This window comes from Notamacropus eugenii, chromosome 2 (genome assembly GCF_028372415.1).
Source record: "Notamacropus eugenii isolate mMacEug1 chromosome 2, mMacEug1.pri_v2, whole genome shotgun sequence".
Lineage (NCBI taxonomy): Eukaryota > Metazoa > Chordata > Mammalia > Diprotodontia > Macropodidae > Notamacropus > Notamacropus eugenii.
The window spans coordinates 44,167,921-44,189,266 of record NC_092873.1 but is presented as its reverse complement, the minus strand read 5'-3'; the positions used below and the strand labels follow the sequence as shown (position 1 = coordinate 44,189,266).

General features: G+C 40.8%; 1 protein-coding gene across 2 annotated transcripts in view; it reads right to left on the bottom strand.

Annotated features, from left to right (window-relative positions):
* Positions 1 to 21,346, bottom strand: part of CALN1 (calneuron 1) — a 483,181-nt gene that overhangs the window by 211,240 nt on the left and 250,595 nt on the right. For both annotated transcript variants that reach the window (XM_072640114.1, XM_072640113.1), the window contains one exon: positions 8,564 to 8,676. In XM_072640114.1, the coding sequence (XP_072496215.1) occupies positions 8,564 to 8,676 (113 nt within the window). The remainder of the gene's footprint in view (positions 1 to 8,563; positions 8,677 to 21,346) is intronic.

Below are 21,346 nucleotides of genomic sequence, written 5' to 3'. Positions count from 1 at the left end.
TGCAGTTATCACTCTTTGTCGATAGCCTCAAGCCCACAATAAGTCTTGGTGTGTAAATATCAGGTGGCTTTGCTTCTCCTTCAAGACTTGGCTCAATCACTACCTTCCCTAAGAAGCCTGAAACAACCAGTTGTGAGGCCTTTCACTTCCCAGAAGCACTTAGTAATTGTTTTTGTACACAGTTTTTATATACTCACATATGGACATGTTGTTTCTCCTCATCCTCTCATACTGTGTGCACATATGCATACAATAGAACATAAGTCCCTAGAGAGCAAGAAACTTCACATTTCTGGCACACAGTAGGTACTTTATAAATGTTTGGTGATTGACTAATGATTCCCACTCCGCCCCAAACAACATGTAAACTACCTGAAGGCAAGGACTAGTTTTTCTTTGTCTTTGTATACTAGCACATTGTTTGGTATACAGTAGGTATCCAATAAATGCTTATTAATAGATTGATCCCCTTCCACACCCCAAGAAAAGAAAATGTAAACTCCTTGAGAGCAGAAAATACTTCCCTTTTGTCTTTGTGTGCCCAGAGCCTAGCATAGTGCCTGATACATAGTAGGCATTTTCTAAGTACTTCTCGATTGACTGATTGGACATATAAGCCAAGGAACAAAAACCAGGCAGCAGGTAAAGAATTCTATATAAGACTTTTGATATACTCTGTATATGTATATATTCAATCCCGAGGAAGTATATAAGCTCTTGAAGAGCAGGGCCCAGATGACTTTTTCCTCAGTGTTTCTAGGGCTAGGCTCAGTGGAGTTTGATAAATGATTGGTGACGGATGGATTGATTTCTCTCTTTCTATGATACAGTTAGGTAGCGGACTGGTTAGTGTTAGACTTGTAGTTAAGACCTGAGTTCAAATCCTACCTTTGCCACCAACTGGGAATATCCTTAACCCCTATCTCCATTTCCCCATCTGTAAAATGGGGATAATAACACTTTCTAGCTATTGTAAGGACCAAATGAGATATTTATAAAGTGCTTCATAAACTTTTATGTGTATTTATCATTATTATTAGTTATTATTACTGTTTCTACTTTCTTCTCCCTCTAATTCATTATTCAGACCATTGGCAGACTTATTTTCCTTCTCAGGCCATTATGTGATTCTGAGACTTGATTTTGCAAGGCTGTTGAGCTATAAAGGATCTTAGAGAGCTTATCTATTCCAATGCCCTCATTTTACAGATGAGGAAACTGAGGCCTAGAAAGGGATCAGAAGAAATCTCAGGACTATCTGAAATTATCCAATCTACCCCTCTCATTTTACAAGTAAAATGATTTGCCCAGGGTCACACAATTAGAAAGCAGCAAAGCCAGGATGTGAACCCAGGTCATCTGATTCTAAATTCTGTGTTCTTTCCCCAAGACCATGCAATCTCTAAGGCCTTCTCCAGCCATGAAAGTTCTATGACTCTAAGCATTTCTCCCATAGGTCCTCCTTTCCTAAGCACTCCAGCAGATCCCATTCCCTCAGTCCCATGAGAGAAATGTTCCAGTGGGAAAACATCTCCCGTTGCCTCTCCCCTTCCTCCATAACCACCATCTTTTTACCATTGTTGTAAACAGTTCTGGAACAAAACCAGAAAAATAACTCAAGCACCAGCAATCTGACATTTTTCCAAGCACGACTAGATGCTATATCTCATGCTGTCCCTTTATAGGCAGGCCGTGGGAGAGGAGGCAGGGGAGGCTGTCTGGTGAGAATTAATGACTGATTCTACCTTCCCCTTGATAGTCAATTAAGTGGCAGCCCAGAGTTGGGTGAGAAGCATCCTGGAAGGAGGGCAGAGGCAAAGGGCTTATTATCATTAGCAATATTATAAAAAAGGCAACTCAACAGTGAAAGGTTTCCATTCTTTTGGTGGGCAATGTTTAAAGTCAAGATGGGCAGATGAGCTAAGAAAAGTCTCGACTGATGAGAGTCTGGACCATTTGGAACCTTCACCACAATGCACTGTTCTCCTTCTTATGCCCTCAATGCTTCATGTACTTCATTATCCACTGTCAGGCTCTCTCCCTACCACTATCACCCAGAGATCCCTCTTCCATTGTGGTTCATTCTACCCAAATTTACCATCCAATCCAGATCCTGGAAGCTGCTATCTACCAACCCCCAGGACACTTTCCCTCTTTCTTCAATGACTTCAGTGCTGACCTCAGTTCCTCTCTCCACACTACCTCCTACTCTCATAGTCCACTTCCTCAACCTAATCATTTCCCATGATCCTCTACTCCATCTCAGCTACATTCAGATATGGTAAAAACCTTGATCTTGCCATCACCCATAAGCATGCCATTTTATGATCAATGATCGACTATGATCAAATCTAACATTTCTTTATCTGATTTTAATCTATCATGTTATCTCACTCTATACCTTACTCCATCTAAACCTATTCTTTGTCCTCAATATGACCTCCAATCCCTCTACTACTTAATTTTCCAGGCCACCAGCCCTGTAGTGTAGCCTGGCTACACTTTCTTCACTTCCTCCATGTTTCTCTGTCCTATTACTACTCCCTCCTTGCCAAAACTCAACACTATATTATTTCCACCATATGCCTTTTTTATTCCTATTCACAAGATGCTTAACAGAGGTCAAGGAAGTCACAACTGTGCTAACACATTTATGTTATACATTCTGAACTGGGCCCTCAATGTGGCAAGGCAATCCTTCTACTTCTCCTAATTAATTTTCTATGCCACTTATCAAACTGGTTGTTCCAAATCTTCCAGCCTCTCATCAAGCCTCTCACAGAGCAGCCTCTCCCTTACTCTAGTAGCTGAGGACTTCATCTGATATTTCACCAAGATCAAGGATAAATGCCTTTGACCTGAGCTCTCTCTCTCCTTCTTTCCTTCTTCCTTGGCTCACAATCCTACATCTTCCCTTTTTACTCCAGTCTCTGTGGAAGACATGACCCTTCACTTTAGTAAGACCAAATCCTATTGTCACTCCCAACTTTCTCTCTACTACCTTCAGTCTTTCCCTAACTAGTGGTCCCTGCTCTGCTGCCTTTAAACTATGTCTTCTCATTTCTCAAAAATCCTTCATTACATTTAATCATTCCTGCTAATTTTAGTCTTTATCTCTCTTTACTTTCTGAATTAAACTCCTTAAAAAGGCCACCTACACTCAGTGGCTCCAATTCTCTCTCTCTCTGAGATCTGGGGACTGACCTCATCATTCAGCTGAAGCTACCCTCTCCAAAGTTATCAGTGATCTCTTGCCAAATCTAATGACCTTTTTCTTAATTCTCATCCTTTATGATCTCTCAAGTAGCTAGGTGGAGCAGTGGATACAGTGTTGGACATGGAGTCAGGAAGACCTGAATTCAAATTCAGCCTTAGACACTTATCCTAGGCAATTCACTTAACTTCTATTTGTCCCAGTTTCCTTAACTGAGTATAATAGCAACCATTTCTCAGGATTGTGATGAGACTCAAAACAGCTTAGCCCAGTACCTGGCTCATAGTGAACTCTTAATTACCATTCTCCTCACATCAATTCATTCTCCACACAGCGAAAGTGATTTTCTTAAACTGCAAATTTGATCCTTACTCAATACCTGCCCCTACTCAATAAACTTCAGTGGCTCCCATCTCCTCGGGGATGAAATAAAAATTTCTGAGTCTGGCATTTGAAACTCCTTGTTCCTTCCTATCTTCCCAGTCTTCTTACACATTAACCCCCTCCACACAATCCTTGACCCAGTCTTCCTGCTGTTCCACATACATAATGTGTGGAATGCTCCATCTCTCATCTCCACACTTTTTCACTGGCTCTCACATCTCAAATATCCTCCCTTTTCATCCTCTTCTTCTTAGACTCCCTGGTTTTCTTCAAGAATCAGCTTGTGCAGGAGCCAAGATGGAGGAGTAGAAAGATGCATATACTCTAGCGCTTCCCCCACAGCCCACAAGTACCTGTAAAAAATGACTCTCAACAAAATCTAGAGCAGCAGAAGTCACAGAACATCAGAGCAAAAGAAGTTACCAGCCAAAGGTAACCTAGAACGCCAACAGGAAAGGTCTGTCTCACAGGACACTGAGCAAAGCAGAGCCGAGGCCTGTCCCCGTGGCACTGGCAGAAACAGGACCTAAACAGACCTCCAGGGCAGAGTTCCCAGCAGAGAGGGTCCCAGATACCTCAACTCACAAGCAACAAAGAAAGCTCCAAACATCAGTGGGGGAGGGCTTTCCCAGCTGGGCAAGAGGAGAACAGAGTTACTCCAGCAATAGCCCCAGTTGACAGTAGCAACAGCAGCAGCAGACTGAAGGAAGCTATGGTGGCCAGGAAGCAACCTGGATCCCTTGTCCAGGCAGCTTAGCTTAAAGCCTCTGGAACTGGGTTAAAACCAAGAATTACTTACCCAGCAAAACTGAGTATAATACTTCAAGGGAATAAATGGTCAATCAATGCTATAAAGGACTTTCAAGAATTCATGATGAAAAGACCAAAAATGAAGAGAAAATTTGACTTTCAAACACAAGAATCAAGAGAAGCATGAAAAGGTAAACAAGAAAGAGAAATCATAAAAGACTTTGTAAAGCTGAACTATTTATATTCCTACATGGAAAGAAAATATTTGTAACTCTTGAGACTTTTCTCAGTATTTGGGTAGGTGGAGGCATTGTACATACACACACACACACACACACACACACACACATAGACGGAGAGTACAGGTTGTGTTGAATTAGAAGAGATGATATCCACAGAAATAGAATAAAATAAAAATTAAGGGGTGAGGGAGAAAAATACTTGGAGGAGAAAGGGAAAAATAGAATGGAGTAGGATATAACTCATAAAAGAGATAAGAAAAATCTTGTTCAATAGAGGAGAAAAGGGAGAAGGGGAGAGGTGAAAAGTGAAGCTACTGTCTCCACATATGGCTTAAGGAAGGAATAACATGCTCACTAAATTTGGTATGAAAATCTATCTTACACTACAGGAAAGTAGGGGAGGAGGAGGCGACAAGTGGAGTGAGGGGAATGATAGAAGGGAGAGAAAATGGGAAGAGGGAGTAACTAGAAATAAACACTTTTGGGAAAGGACAAGGTCAAATAAGGGAATAAAAAAACAAAGGAGTATAGAGCAGGGTAGATGGCAATATAGTTAATATTACACAACATGATTATTATGGAAGTCTTTAGCAAAATGACACATATTTAGTCTGTATTGAATTGCTTGCCTTCTCAGTGGGGATGGGTAGGGAGGGGGAGGGAGAGAAGTTGGAATTCAAAGTATTAGAAACGAATGTTGAGAATTATTATTGCATATAACCTGGAAATAAGAAACACAGGCAATGGGGTATAGAAATCTATCTCGCCCCACAAGAAAAGAGAAAAGATGGGGATAAGGCAAGAGTGGGGTATGATGGAAGGGAGGGTACATTGAGGGAAGGGGTAATCAGAACGCAAGGTATTAGGGGGTGGGAAGAAGGGAGAGCTGGGGAGAAAAATTGGACATGTTACAAAGTGATGTAAAAGCAATTAGTATTAACACAATTGACTGAATTAATTACTGAGACTAAATCAGAGACATCTTTAGTTTGGGGTAAAGAATTTTAGCCTAAGTTTCCTAGAGGCAGGTAACCTCGGGTAAAATTTGGCATTGATGGAAAAGTTAAGGTTTTAATGGTAACTTTAATGTTATTTAATTAGGAACTAGAACATGTATAGAAAGGCATGTAAGCCACTTAAAACTTGTCTCAAAAGATGTTCCTTAGCCAATGTGAAATTATAGTCATATCTGAAATCTGGTTATTAGAACTTGCTATTTTAAGATGCTATGCAACTATTAAGTGACTGTTCTTCTGAGTCTAACTCCAAGTATGGATAGCAAGAAAGGTGGTCTCAGCCTCCAATCCATGATGCCAGTAAGCCTGTGGGATGCTGGTATGAACTGAAAAAGGTGATCTCATGGAAAGGGTGGGAGAGCTGTTCAGCCTGGGCTGAGATAGGATTCTCCTGCCTCTATTTCTCCACCGACACTTGGCAGACTTTAAGCCTGACTGAATGCTAGTTGACAATCTACTCCTGCCTGGAATTGACATGAAGTTGTCCCTACTCTTAGTGGCAATTTCCTATAGTCAAAAGGTTTATAAGCTTAATACCAGATCCATTACATTACAGATTGTTGGTAGAGGAACATCTGAGATTAAGTCTAAAATTAAAGTATTAGGCTTAGGACTTTAAACCAACAACAGTAAGTTAGGGTCCTTTAATTCTTAGTAATAGTGTGGAGACAATTAGGTCAAGGGCTTGTGAAGTTAGCATACATAGTTATTATTAGTGTCTCAGATGGTTAATGTTAAAAAAAAATTCATTTGTGATCTATATTGTAAATGCTTTAAAAGAAGTATCACCTGACCAAAAGTTGGAATTGTTTTATGTGACATGAACTGTGTTAAAAATGAAAAATTAAAAAAAAAAAAGAATCAGCTTGTGCTCTTCCTTCCAGATGAAACCTTCCTTCCTCCTCCCAACTACTAGCACCTTCTCTTCCAAATGAATTTGTATTCATTTTGCATATCTTCTGGATGTATTCATATGTACATGTTGACTTCCTTTCTAGAGTGGGCACTCTTTAAAGGCAGGAGCTTTTTTCTTTCTATCCTCAGTATTTAACAGGGCACTTGGACCATAATAAGAGCTTACTAAATAGTCATTGACTGATCGACTAGCAGTTTTGTATTTCACACAGTGTTTTGCACCCAGTAGGTGTGTAATTTAGGGATGTTTAGTTTCTTGAGTTGATACATGAATACTGAGTAGAGTTAGCACCAAAATGAATTAATCTAATTCTGGTAAACTTCCCTTAGTTTATATGAATATGAAAAGGATGAGTGATTTTTGTCAACCTAACAAACTCCCACTTCGGAAATTTTCTCTACCCTTTAACTCAACCTACCTATGATTTGAGGGGCTGGGACTAGATTAATCAACCAATAAATACTAAGTGCCTGCTCTGTACCAGGCAGGGTGCTAGATGCTGAGGATACAGAGAAAAAAAAAATGAAAGAAATGGTCCATGGATTTTCTAAGGAGCTCCTCTTCTATTAGAAGATGGTCTCAAAGATCCCATCTAGTTCTCTCTATGAGCCTGTGACTTGGTAAATAAGTTCTAGGGTAATCCCCAAGGCACACAGACATTCAGGGACTTGTCAATGAATGGTAAAGACAAGATCTGAAACCAAGTCTCCCTGATCTAAAGCCCAATGCTCTAACCACTATGCAATGCTACCTCTTTTTGGTTTAAGGGATAGGGATAAGGACTGCACCTGTAATTTATTTGGTAGAAACAACTTCATCTACCAATGGTGGTTGATATCTTAGGCTTACAGTCCTATAGTGATGCCCATAACAGTGACATGTTGTGACTTGCCAAGGGTCACCCAGCTAATATGTGGCAATATTTAGCATAAGAGAGGTTTTTTAAAAGAACCTTAAAAAGATGCCCAGAACCATTTCTGAAAGGTCAATAATGTGTCATTATTGACACATATTTATCATTATTATCACAAAAGCTAAAGGCCCAGAAGAGATCTGATATAGGATCACAAAATGATACAGAGAACAGAAGGAAGGTACTCATTGACCAAAGTCTACATGATTGGTCCCCACGAAAGAATACATAGCAACACTCCCCTGAGAAGCTAGCAAGCATGAAAGAGTCATGAACCCCAAGAGGTTGTCAACACATGATAATAAACAGGAATTCCCAAAGCAATCTTGTAAATTCACAGAGGAAGCCACAATGCTTTATTAAAGGGAAGTTAATAACAGATACCACCCACCTGTGGCTGATACCAGCAAAGACAACTATAAAGCACTTTCTTATACAGAAGGTAACACCTGTGTCACTACATTCATTTCATTCATGAGGAAATGGTAAGATAAGTTCTACATCTTAATCATCGTCAGACAAACATTATGTGTCACAGTCAGATCTCAAATCCAGCCTCTCTCATCAAGGGTTCTTGCCCCCACCATCAGCCCAGCTTCTCCCATCAAGTCTTCTTGGTTGCTACCATCAGCCAAGCCACTTCCACCAAGGTTCCTTGGCCCCCACCATCAGCCCAGCCTCTCCCACCAAGGCTCCTTGGCTACCAACATAAGAGACAGAGTCTTTCATTAGACACAGCCATCCTGACTTTTTCTCAAATTCCTATGATTGAGATGGATGGATGTGACTCCAGAGAGGGAAGTCCTAAATCCACTGTAAGGTCTTTCTTTGAATCCCCAGCATTTAGCATAATACTTGTTTAATATATTCTTGTTAACTGCCTGAATGACTGACAAGGCTCATTATTGTTCAAATTAAGAGAAAAGTACAGAGAAGATATTTTGCCAAAACCTTAAATATTCAGAAAGTTGATTCATTCAAAGGTACCAGAATACAAGTCAATGCACACTCAACCAGTAGCACACCTGCCTTAGTACTAGGGAGGCAACATAAGGCTCAGGCCACAGCCAGACTCAGGTTGACATTCATGCTTATGTTCAAACATGCTCTCGGGGGAAAATGTCTTACCTGCCAGAATATACTATCTATCGTGTTCCCAAGAAAACCATCTCGACCTTCTGAAGACACCAGCTTGGGGCCCAGGATTGTCATGAATTCATCAAAATCCACCTGGCCATCCCCTGGAGGGAGAAGAAATAAACATGAGCCAGCCTGAAGAAGGATTTGAACTACTAAACACAATATAAGGAAGAAACCTCCTCCCATCCCCTGTGCCTCTTCCCTAGCTCTAGATTCTTTTTCCCAGCATGTCATTTACACATAGAGACATGAAGGGAGGTAAACAGTAACTCATAATGATTTTTTCATGCTTTTATTAAGTATTAGCAAGTCGTTAGCCCTTTGAATGTACAAGAGATGCCTCTCAACCCAGAGGAGGATTTATTTGCCCTTTGAAAAACTTACCATTAGCCAAGCAACTTTCAGGCTAATGTGGAAGCGGCAAACAAAGTCCAAGGATCATTTTTCATGATCCAATTAGAATCAGCAGGAATAGTACTCTAGTCCTTTATAATGAGAGCTCAAGAGAAAATTATAACCAAGATTATGTCATGATCCCTCATAGTGGCCAGAAACCTGAGCATGGAACGTAGGGTCACAGATCTGGAATCAGTAGAGAATTCAGAGACCATCGGTCCAAACAAGTCTCTCATTGAGGCCCAGAGAAATTAAATGAATTATGAACAGCTAGTTAATATCTGAGGTAGGATTCAAACTCAAGTTTTTCTGACTCCAAGACTAGTTCTCCATCCACTGCTCCAAAAAAGCAGTCTAGAATTGGACTCAGATGACCTGGGTTCAAATCCTGACTCTCCTATCAAATATGTAGCATTAGGCAAACTTAATTTCTCTGGCCTCGATTTCTTCCTCTGTAAAATGAGCACGTTGGACTAGATCACCTTTGATGTCCTTTCTAGCTCTAAGTATGAGATTATTGGTGATATTTCAGATCCTTCTCTATAGAATCATAATTGTCTTCATCCTTCATTGCTAAAGAAGACCATGCCATCAGAGAAATGATGACATGATTTGCATTTGACTTAGGATTCAACCTCTATCAGTCTCTTTCCTCTTCAATTTCACTCCACCATTTAACCTGGTGGTCATCTGTTCCTCCTTGACACTCTCTTCCCCCTTGTTTTTGGTATTGCTGCCCCCTCCTTCAAACTCTTCTCAGGGTCCTTCAATCACCCTTCACAAACCCTAAGAAGACATGTACCCCCAAGCTCTGTCCTAGGTTCTCTTCTTTCCATATAATCTCTCAATGATCATCTCTAAGGAAATGACTTCCCATATTAAATATCTAATCCCATTATCACCACAAAGCTCCACTTTCAAATTTACATTTGGCTTCCAGATATTTCCAACCACATGTCTCTCCTTTCTCCACCCCCAATTGAGCATGTTCAAAAGTCATCATTTTCCTTTAAAAATCCTGTACCTCTTTCCCTTTTCCTGATTTTTGTTGATAGAACCACCATCCTCCCAGTCACCCTGACTTAAAACTATCATATTATCTTGGAGGCAGTGATGATAGAGTGAAGACTGGGAGACCTAGGTTCAAATCTTACCTCTAATACCTAATGGTTGAGTGAGTCACAATCTCTGAGTTGGTACAGTTGACTTTAGAGGATATTTAGATAACCTCTAAAGTCCTTTCAACTCTGAATCTATGATGCCATAATCCTTCCCCTTCCTTCAAGTGTTACCTCCCATAAATTTCCAGGTCCCAACTATTCTGTCTCTACCATTTCCCTCACATCTCTGGAAGTCTACATACAATAAGACCTCCGAAGTGTTGCCACTTCAGAGAAAGTATTGAAGAGATATTGTGTGAATGGGCTGCCTCGCCAGAGCAGGAGTTCCTTGGAAAGTCACTAGCTGGCCAAAGCAAGGGTGGTCCTCATTCCTGAGTGGGTTTGTTCTTCTGAAGAGTAGTTAGCAGCCTGGGATCAGTTACAGAATGTTTGCAAATGTGAATTCAAATCAAGGAGGCAGGCACTCAGCTACACATCGTAATGCCTTTCTGGAAGAAAATTTCTCAGCCTCCTCACATGGGGATTGCATTAGCCCCCCATTACACAGCCATTTATTAAATGTCCATTATGCCAAATATTGTGACAAGCGCAGTTCCTTGCTAGCCCTTGACTAGACTATGATAATTTCCTCCTAACTGGGATCCCTAAAAAAAGTTCATTCCTACTCTAGTCCATCTGCAAAATTTTAAAAGTAAGATTCAAATACATAGTCATCCCATCATTCAAAAGTCTTCGGTATCTCCCTAAGATCTATGTGACAATGTGTCCTTTCTACCCGAGAGCTCCCCCAGAGTAGTCCACTCTTACCTGGGCCCTACTTACTCAGGTATGTGCCCTAGTCACCATTAAACTATATAACCTGCTTGAAGATAAGATGGTTTTGGTTTTCATTTCCACACGTATCATGAGATTTTGCCCATAGGGAATGGGGGCGCTAAGGCAGAATGAATTTTAGTCATCTACAACCTTGAATACACTCATTAGATGGTGCTAGCATTGGCATGTCAGCAGACCAATTTTAGCCATGGATAAGAGACTGTCATGGTTCAAGTGCTCACAACTGCATGGACTGGGTGTCAGGGCCATTCACATTTGCCCTTAGTCCTCTCCCACATCGGACTTCAAAGTCTCCTATGTCCCACAACAGGACTTGGTTTGACAGCCAATGGCTGGAGTATTCTTGAGTAATACCTCTAAGAGTGCTTTTTGGTGGACTTCCTGGATGACCAATTAGAGATATATTCCTTTGCTCTCATCAGATCATATGATAATAATAACTAACATTTGAATAGAGCCTACTATGTGCTGGGTACAGTGCTAAATACATTATAATTATCATCTCATAATAGCCCTGGGAGGTAGATGTTATAATTATCCCCATTTTACGGATAAGGAAATCAAAGCAAGCAGAAGTCAAATGACTTACCCAGGGTCACAAAGCTAGTAAGAATATGAGGAAGGATTTGAACTCAGGTGTTCCTGAATGTCAGACCCAGCACTCTATTCGCTGTGCCACCTAGCTGCCTCATATCACAACCACCACCACCATCATCATCTTCAAGGTTTGCAAAGTTTGAACAACCTTGGAAAGTAGGTGTAATTATTATTCTTGTTTTCCAGTTGAAGAAACTGAGGCAGACAGAGGTTAAGTATGTCACAGAACGAAGTGTCTGAAGTCATATTTGAATTAAGGACTTCCTGAATCCAGGTTCCTTTCCCTTCTTCTCTACTATTTTTCTCTTCCTTTTTTTCTTTTCCTATTCATTTCTTTTTATTCATCCTCTGATTAGATTATTTGAGCTACACCTGTTTATGGAAAATGAATTCCTCTTACCTGTGACTCTTTACATTGAAATGATGATATCATAAGATTGTAGATTTAGAGCTGGAATCTTCTTTTCACCTGAAACTTGATATAAACTTAATACAGACACACACATCTTTATGCACACATACAGAGACAGAGTGACAGATGAGAGAGAGAGAGAGAGAGAGAGAGAGAGAGAGAGAGAGAGAGAGAGAGAGAGAGAGAAGGAGAGAAAGGAAGAGAAAGGGAGGAGAAAGAAGAGAGAGAGAGAGGAGAGAAAGAAAGAGAAAGGGAGGAGAAAGAAAAGAGAGAGAGAAGAAAAATGAGAGAGAGATTCAGAGAAGGAAGGAGGGAGAGAAACAGAGACAGACAGACAGACACAGAGAGAAAAGGGGGGAGGAGAGAGAAAATAGAGAGAGAAAGGAGGGAAATGAGAGACAGACAGACTCCTAATTAGACCAGAAGTCCCATGACAGCAAGAACCATATTGCTTCTCTTTTTCTTTGTATCCCCAGTGCTTAGCACAGTACTTTGACATGGGAATAGGACCAGAACCTGTGACTTCATTTGTATAGGGAGTTACTGGGTGAGAAAATTCATTCCTTTTACCAGTGCAAGTTGGTACCTTCTCTACAGGTTATGGCTGTTAATAGGACATAGAGATGGAAGGGACCTTAAGAGGTCTTCTAATTCAACCCACGTATTTTATTTGTTTTAACTTAATTTTATTTTTTCAATTAAGAAAAATCTATTTTTCTCCCTCTTATCTACCCTTTCTTGGAAGAAAAATAACACTCTTGTCAATTTCAAATTATTTTTTAATTATTTGTCCTAATTATGTGTAGAAACAATGTTCCTTGAAACTTTACTTCCAAATTCTCTCCCTCCTTCCCCTCCTTCCCTTTGAGAAGGCAGGCAATCTGATCTTTGACTCATAACAAATGCACGTAATCAAACAAAACAAGTTTCTACATTGGCCATGTCTAAAAGATATGCATCTCATTTTGCATCTTGATTCCAGCACCCTCTCTGTTAAAAGGAGTGGAGAGTATTTCATCTTGGGTCACCTGGAATCATGGCTGGTCATTGCATTGATCAGAGTTCTTAAGCTTTTCAAAGTTGTTTTTCTTCCTACTGACGTTGCTGTATTAACGTTTCTCCTGGTTCTACTCTCTTGACTTTTTATCAGTTCATATAAGTCTTCCAAGGTTTCTCTGAAACTGTCCCTACGATAATTTCTTAAGGCACAACAATGTGACATTATATTCGTATACCATCATCTGTCCAGTCATTCTCCAATTGATGGGCACTCCCTTAGTTTCCAGTTGTTTGCCACCACAAAAAGAGCTTCTATAAATACATATCTATATGAACCAGCCCACTCATTTTAGAGATGAAGAAGGTAAGCTTATGGGGGTTAAGTAATTTGTCTAAAGTTATACAGGTACTAAGTGGTAGAGACAAGACTCAGACTTGGGTCCTTTGACTCCAAAGCCATCATTCTTTCCATTGACACATCCTAAACACTCTTTTACACTGCCTGGACCTTTCAGTGTTCCAAATCTGTCTGAGAAATTTGTTTTAAGAAGTTGGAGGAGGAAATAATGTTGAGCCACATTTCAATGATCTATGCCAATATGGCTGCCTGTGACATGGGGTTCTCATTCCCACAGACCTAACTGATGATCCCATGTAGCAACTGGAACTTGGAGTGGGCAAAGGGTGCCCTAAGAAGGAAAATCAAGGTCCTGTTCAAATGGGTCTGTGGGTGTCATTTCTCACTACCATGCTGCACCTGGCCCTCAAACTGAACCACTTAAAACATGTAAATGTTTGACACCATTTAAATGGTGGAATTTTGTGAAGGCAAATTCCTAATCTGAGTTGAGTGTCAAAGCAATGGCCCTCACTCAACTGGTCCTAGGGAATGCTAACACTTCTCTCCTTGTGCAGAAGGGTTACAGACAAGGCTGTGCCATTCTAAAAGTCCTCAAGAGTTCCTCTGATGACTTAAGCATTAATTGTCCAGGGCTGCGCAGCTCTCACCCTCTCACCACCCCCACTATCTGTGAATGATCCCAGGCCTTCCTGGGCATCATCACTTATGGATTACAGGCACAAAGCTCATCTTAATGCAGTGTGCAGTAGGAATAGAACAGACTGCAAGGAGGAAATAAAGAATATTTGTAGATAAGCAGGAGGTTGCTCTCAAATAGGTTTCCCTAGGCTTTAAGAGAAAAATCAATGCATTTTAATATGATTTTAACAAGGACTGGCATGAAGTAGTTGCATCTGTCAGCCTGTATCTTTGTCAATGGCATATCTTCATAGCTTGTCCACCATGGATCCAGAAGACTCAAATCAAAACCAAGGTAAAAAATAAATGCAATGTCCTTATAATTATATCACAATGTCATAGAGTGGCTAGAGTATTGGACATGGGTTCAAATCCTGCCCCTACCATTATGAGCTGTGTGATCCCAAGTAAGCCATTTCACTTCTCAGTGACTTGGACAACTCCCAAGGATGCATCTCCTGAATCACATGTGGTTGGTGATCTGCATTGATGGGGAGACTTCTCATACTGGAATTCCATCACACCAGTGAATTCAGAGACACTGCATGATCCTTTATTTGTTTTGTTCAGATCTGTGATTTCATTAGTGGAGGGAACTCCCTTCAGCAGTGAAGATTGATGACTGCTCTGTATCTTGCAGTCTTAGAGGATTGTCTGGGACCTGGAAAGGTTAAGTGACAGGTCTCAATTCACAGAGCCAATCCCTATCAGAGGAATAGGTCTCCCTGAGTCTGAGGCCAAGTATCTATCCACTATACCACACTGTCTCCCATACACCTCACTGCCATCCTCATGGGTTTATATTCTGAGTTACTTCCAATTGAACCAGTTCTGCCAAATCTTCTCATAGAAAGGAGAGGATTCAGAAGGACCATTAGAAAAGCTTTCCCAAGGAGAACTATTGAGGATTCTCCATTTCCTATCTCCAAACCTTGCCATGGGCTCCTAATGTACTTGTCTTGATTCTTCTACCAGCTAAACAAGAACGCTCAGATTCCAAAAATCTAAAAGCAATCAACAGCATTTGAGCCACACTCAAAAACCATCTCCTTCTGCAAGTCAAGTGCCTACTGTGTGCCAGGAACTGTGCCAAGTTTTAGAAGTTATCCTGGATTGATCCAAAATAGAAGCCAGTTTTTTTAGCCTATTGCCCACGCTAATTTATGGGGTATATCTGAATTGGTGACACACATCATCTTGAATTATCCCTTAACATCTGGAGTCATTTGTACATAGCCCAGTGATTTATCTGTCCTTCTTGACCTAAAGTGCAGCATGCAAATCAACTTATTTATGCCTTTAAGATTTGCTCAATCTATTGATTAACTGATTCAATTGAGACATAGGGACTTTACCACAACACACAATTCACATGGGCATCTCCTAAAGAAACCAACCCAATGTTCAAGATACTTAGTGGATCTACATTCATTCAAAACCACAGCTTGCAAACTCCTACTGATACTGGTCAGCCAGAGGACGCAAGTTCAAAATGAAGGAATTTAATGAAACATCACAGCAAGAGAATTAGCAAAAGAATATTTTCCCCATAAGCCTAGGACATATTTTCCCACAAATATACACACTATAAGTAGGAAGAATAGGCAGGCCTAGGGAATATGTATGGGAAAACACATATGTATTGAATATTTGGGGTCAGGATACATAAGGAGAAGGGCAATTGTCCTCCAGTACTCCAAAGCGAACAGTATCTTCTGGTTATGTTGATAAGATGCTTTGCTGCATGGATGTGGGCTCCCCACTGCTCTTGTCTTATGTACACTCTCTACCAGCCATGTGATCTCTAGGGTTGGGGTAGGCTAAGTTGTCTCTGTTGGTCATCACTGGTCTTGCCTGTCATGCAGATTCCGCTTGGCATGTGGTCTCTGTCTGGGGTTGAGATGGAGTTTGTTGTCTCTTTTTGGTGTTGCTTCCCACTGGTCTTTCATGTTTGCTATTTGATGGCACTCCCCTGGATCCCTGGTAACCATTTAATTAGCTGATGGAGTGACAACCTTGTCATGCTCATAGAATGATCTTGTGAGAACTGCAAGGTTGTCAGAGATGTAAGGCAATCGCTGGCATTTTCTCTCTTCTACACACCTGAAGCCAAGCAACTCATCCAGCCACACCCGGAAACCAGGAGAGTTTTCATATTCATTCTGTATATAATACATACATATGATCTCCTCTAGATAGGCTGGAAGCTTCTTGGGGGCAGAGGGAGTTTTCCCTTTTGTCACGGTATCTCCAGCATCTAACAGAGTCTCCAGCATCAGTAAGTTCTTAAAAAAATCTTTCTTGACTGACATAGTGGCTACTTCATAAATGATTGCTGAGCAAGACTAGTAACTGGGAATACAGAGGAGAGAACAAAGGTCATAGAATCTGAAAACCAGGATCACAAGGATGTGCAAGGTGGGGAAAATCTATAGGTTCATGCTACAATAAATGACAAGCTTTCAATTTTCCTCAAGCAGTTTTTCTGACTGTGTATTTTTGTACCTGACTGTGCCCAGCTGGTGCAACTATCCAGACCCCTATGAATTGGTGCCACCATTCAGACCCCTTTGAATGCCCTTTGACTAGAGATCTCCTGCTGCCCCTGCTCTCAGTGATGATGGCCAACTAATTAGTGGCAGACAGACCTTGGCAACAGCTTGTTGCTCCCCCTGAGTCCTCTGTAGAGTATGACTCACTGACTTGTCCTGTTTTCTAGTGTTTCACATTTGTCAGCTATCTCCCTTCTTCAAGCATGGCTTATACTTCTCTTATATTCCACATCCCCCATCCATCCACAGTGCTGGGCACAGAGAAGACAATCAATAAATCTTTTCTGATGGGAGAAAAATATTATATCAGCAGCCTCATAAATAGCACCTGTGACATAACACTTCTCCTCTTAAGAGATTACCCTTCTTATTAGTACTTATCCTTTGTTTTTGAAGAGGATCAATGATGTTACGGGTGATGTCGTGACTCGTGTGTGAACTGGGTTTAAGTGAGTTAGAGTTGTGCAAAGTCATCAGCCTCACTTTCTCTTCTGGAGTCAGAAGTCCATTGGCAGGACAAAATTCAGGATGACTGGTGAAGGCCCAGGATGTAGTGGATCATCTTGGGGTCTTCGATGTCTAACCAAGATCTAAGCTCTCTACAGCACCTGCTTTAGCTGCCTTCATGGTCTCTGGAACAAATAATTCTTATCCATCCATTCTGCTGAGGGATGTCTTCACATGCTTGGGGTAGATAGCCCCCTAACTCACCAATGGGTTTGAGATCTCAATCCAATTTAACCTATCTGCCAAGATAATTTTACAGGAGTTTGCCTGCTTGCTCATGCTACAACTTCTTGGAGCCATAGGTGAGAGTTCAGTGCCAGGTGAATACCAAAAGTGGATGAGCAGCTCTGAGGAGGACACAGCAAGTCCTCATACCAGAGGTACTAGTCTTCCTGAACACCCCATATACCCCACCCTTCATATTAGACTTGTGTTGTCTAATTAGAAATTACTTTGTAGATATTTGATAGAGAAGTATGGTAGAGAGTAATCCCATACTATCAAAAGTCAGGATGCCCTGGGTTCAGATCCTGCCTCTGATGCATACTGGTCATGTGATCCTGGACAAATCAGTCAACTTCAGTACCCCAAGCAACCATAAAAATATTGATTGTAGAACAATTGCCAATCTTTATTGGTAGAGGGAATTTCCTCACTTAAGGGCTCCTTATATCCATGTAATCAGGTATAGACATGTACATACATGGATATACACAAATATGCAGACACACATATGTACACATGCTATATGTATACAGTTTCATGTATATATAGCATGTGTGTATGTATACAGATATACATGTATATGTGTACACATATATATATGTAGAAGGGTAAGGATCTACTCTCACCCCATTGGTGAAGTCCTCATATCTCAATTGGATCAATTAATCAATGGACTGATCAAGTCTTATAAGTGTAACCAAGATTATTTGCACCCTGTACTTTCTTTATCAGGTGTGGACCTCTTTGATTAGGTCAAGAAGGATAGAAAAGTCACTGAGCTATGTACAAAGCAGCAGCCAGTCCAACTGTGAGCTGGTCAAGCAGTGAACCAGTTTAGTGATAGAAGGAAAGGCAGTCCTTCTCTCTCCTTCCTTTTCTCCCTACTTCCTCCCACTATCCTGTTCCTGCTTCAAGCCTCTGATTTGAGCTAGTCATCTGAGAAACTAGACCAGGTTCAAGCAGTGCACCCAGCTGGGATCAGACAGATTGATCCAGTAGGAAAGAACTGTCCACCTAGGAGCAGCAGTCAGTCACTCAAGGAAAGGTGACTTCAGGGAGTGTGACCCTTTGTGTCAGAGAATGATGCTGTCTGCACACTCTACAAAGGCACTGACTCTCAGAGCCCCAAACAGAGCTCTGCCCAAAGGGAACCTCATGAGGATGCTCCAAAGGAGGAAAAGGATTTTCAGTAACAAGGAGCTGGGAGCTACATATGTTCCCAAGGTCTCTCTACACATCCCTCCTCTCTACCTTTGTACATTTGGAAAAAACATAAGGTATGAGAAATTGGACAGTTTCACATGAAACTGGGAAGATCTTCCATGAACCAATGAGCAGCCCAACCAGAAGCTTGCACCTGCTTTCTCATAGCCTTTCCAGCATTTGTCATTTTCCTCTTCCGCTATCTTGACCCCTCTTATAGGCATCAACCTCAAAGTTGATTTAATTTTCATTTCTCTAATTATTAATAGTTTAGAGCATTTTTACAGGATTGCTAGTAGTTTGCATTTTTTCCTTGGACCATTTATCTATTGAGGAATAGCATTTTATCTTGAATCAATTCCATGTACACTTTGAAAATATTAAAAGACTGAATCAATTTCATTTCTGAATCAATACTTTATATTGCTCAGAAATGAGACCTTTATCAGAGAAACTTATTGTAAAGATTTTTTCCCATTTACCTTTTTTTGTATATTAATTTTGTGTCCACTCTCCCCACTGAGGCTATGTGTATCTATGGGAGAGTGTGTTCTAGACTGTGTGGAGAGTATTTATGTAACTACTACTATACAATAATCTTATTAAATGTTGTTGTTATTCAGTTGTTTCAATCATATCTGACTCTGTGACTTCAATTTGGGGATTTTCTTGGCAAAGATACTGAAGTGGTTTCCCATTTCCTTCACCAGCTCACTTTACAAACCTGGAAACTGAGATAAAGAAGGTTAATTGATTTGCCCAAGATCGCACAGCTAGTAAGTGTCTGAAGTGGGATTTGAACTCAGGTCTTTTTGACTCCAAGTCTAGCAGTTTATCCACTGTGCCACCTAGCTGCCCCATCTTATTAAATGCTTTTCTAAAAAAAAATAATTAGGTCAGCCTGATAATCAATGGGAAGTACATGGAGGGGGGGGAGTGAAGCTTAGTAAGTAAATAGCAGAGCTGTTATTTAAACCAGGTCCCATTATTCCAAATCCAGATGTCTTTCCACCAAACCACTGGGTGTCATGGTTATACGAAATCTCCAAATCCTCCATATCATGCAGAAACCAGCTTTCAGAATCACAAAGGTAATGCTCAGAATCAACCAAATTTAAATATCATTTAATCACATTTAAATAGTATTGACAAATTGCACAATCACCCATCAAGGCACATTATACTAAACAGAAAATTAAAAAGGCAAAAAAAAAATCAAGCTGTCCCCTCTCCTCCCCTCACCTCCAATTCATCATTGTTATCTTCAACAAATATTTATTAAACTCCTACTATGTGCTAGGCTCTGAGTTTGTTGTGTTCATCCTTCGTTGCCAAAGAAGACCAAGCCATCAGAGAAATGATGACATGACTTGCACTTGACTTTGTTTTGAGTGAGGAAGGACTGTGCAGGAAGGGCTCTGAGTTTGCAAATACAAGGGATGAAGCAGTGCCTACTAACAAGAGTCTTGTATCCTAATGGAGAGATGACAAATATATAGATGCACATTTAAAAGTATACGCATCCCAAATACAAAGTTAATGATACAAATATATTCAAAGTAGTTACATACAAGGTAGTTTGAGAGAGAAGGCATTAGCAGTTGAGGGAGGGATGGATTAGGAAAGTCTTCATGGAGATGGTATTTAGGTTTCCTCTTAAAGAAAAAAGTATACTTTGTGAAACAGGATATATCACGCATGATGATGACCCATGCAAAAGTCCAGGGATAAAAAGGTTTTCCAGAACCTTCCAAGAAAAATACTCTTGGGGTATGAGCACTGGAAACTGGCAGGAAGGCAGGAAAGAAGCCCAATATAAGCAAGTGTGGATCCCACAGGGTCCTTAGTAGCATGTGTGAAGGCTGATAGCTAGAACCTGAAGAAGAATTCTGTGTTGTCCCTTCAACAGCAGGAAGAGGAAGTCTCTCTATAGGACCAGATTTGTTTTGTTTGCTCCTATCAATGAAGACTCTAGCACTGAAAGGAGGAGGGGGAGACTGGGAAAGGGAAAGAGGATGGACAAATGAGCCCCAGGAAAATTATGCAGGTCCCTTAACTTAGGACCAGATCAAGGCAGAACATGGAGTCTAATTGAATGAAGAAGAGGATGGTTGTGCTCTATCATCTTGCTCAGACCACATCTAGAGAACTGTGGTCAGATTGAGAATTGTCCTTCAGGAAGGACATTGAGCATTGGTTCCTAGGGTCTGGCCTCTAGTCATCCCAGTCCCATCAAGACCTTCCCTCAACCCCTCCTCCAGTCACCCCAAAGTACTTGGCCACCCCTAGACCCTTCCTACAGTCTTTCTCTCTATAAGCGCCATCTTGCCTCCATGAAGGTGCTCAGAGTCATTCTGGCCCACTTGTCAAAATGAGGGTCACCAATGCTCAAATTCTATCTAGCCTGCTTACATTAGCATTACAAAGTGATACAAATACTCAGATTCCTTATGAGCCTACCCAATATGGTAGATCTTGAATAAACTTTGATTTACTTTGGTTGAAAAAAAAAGGAAGGACATTGAACAGTTGAAAGGTCACCAGATAATGACCTAGCCTGGAGACCAAGCCAGAATCTAGGTCATCCAAGTTTAGAATGGAAAGCCCTGGGGATGGTTAACCTGGAGAAGGCTCAGTTGGGAACCTGGGAGTTGTCTTCAAGGTTATCACACCAATAAGGGATTATAATTGTTCTGTTTGTCCCTAGAGGGCAGAATAAGGAGCAATGATTAGATTTTGCAGAGAGACATATTCCAGCTTGAAGCATGGAAATCCTTTCTAATAGTCAGAGTTGTCTAAAAGTGGAAGGCAGTAATACCTCTAGATATGGGAGCTTTCCCTTCATGGAAGATTTTTCATTGAGACCTTGATGATCACTGTTTG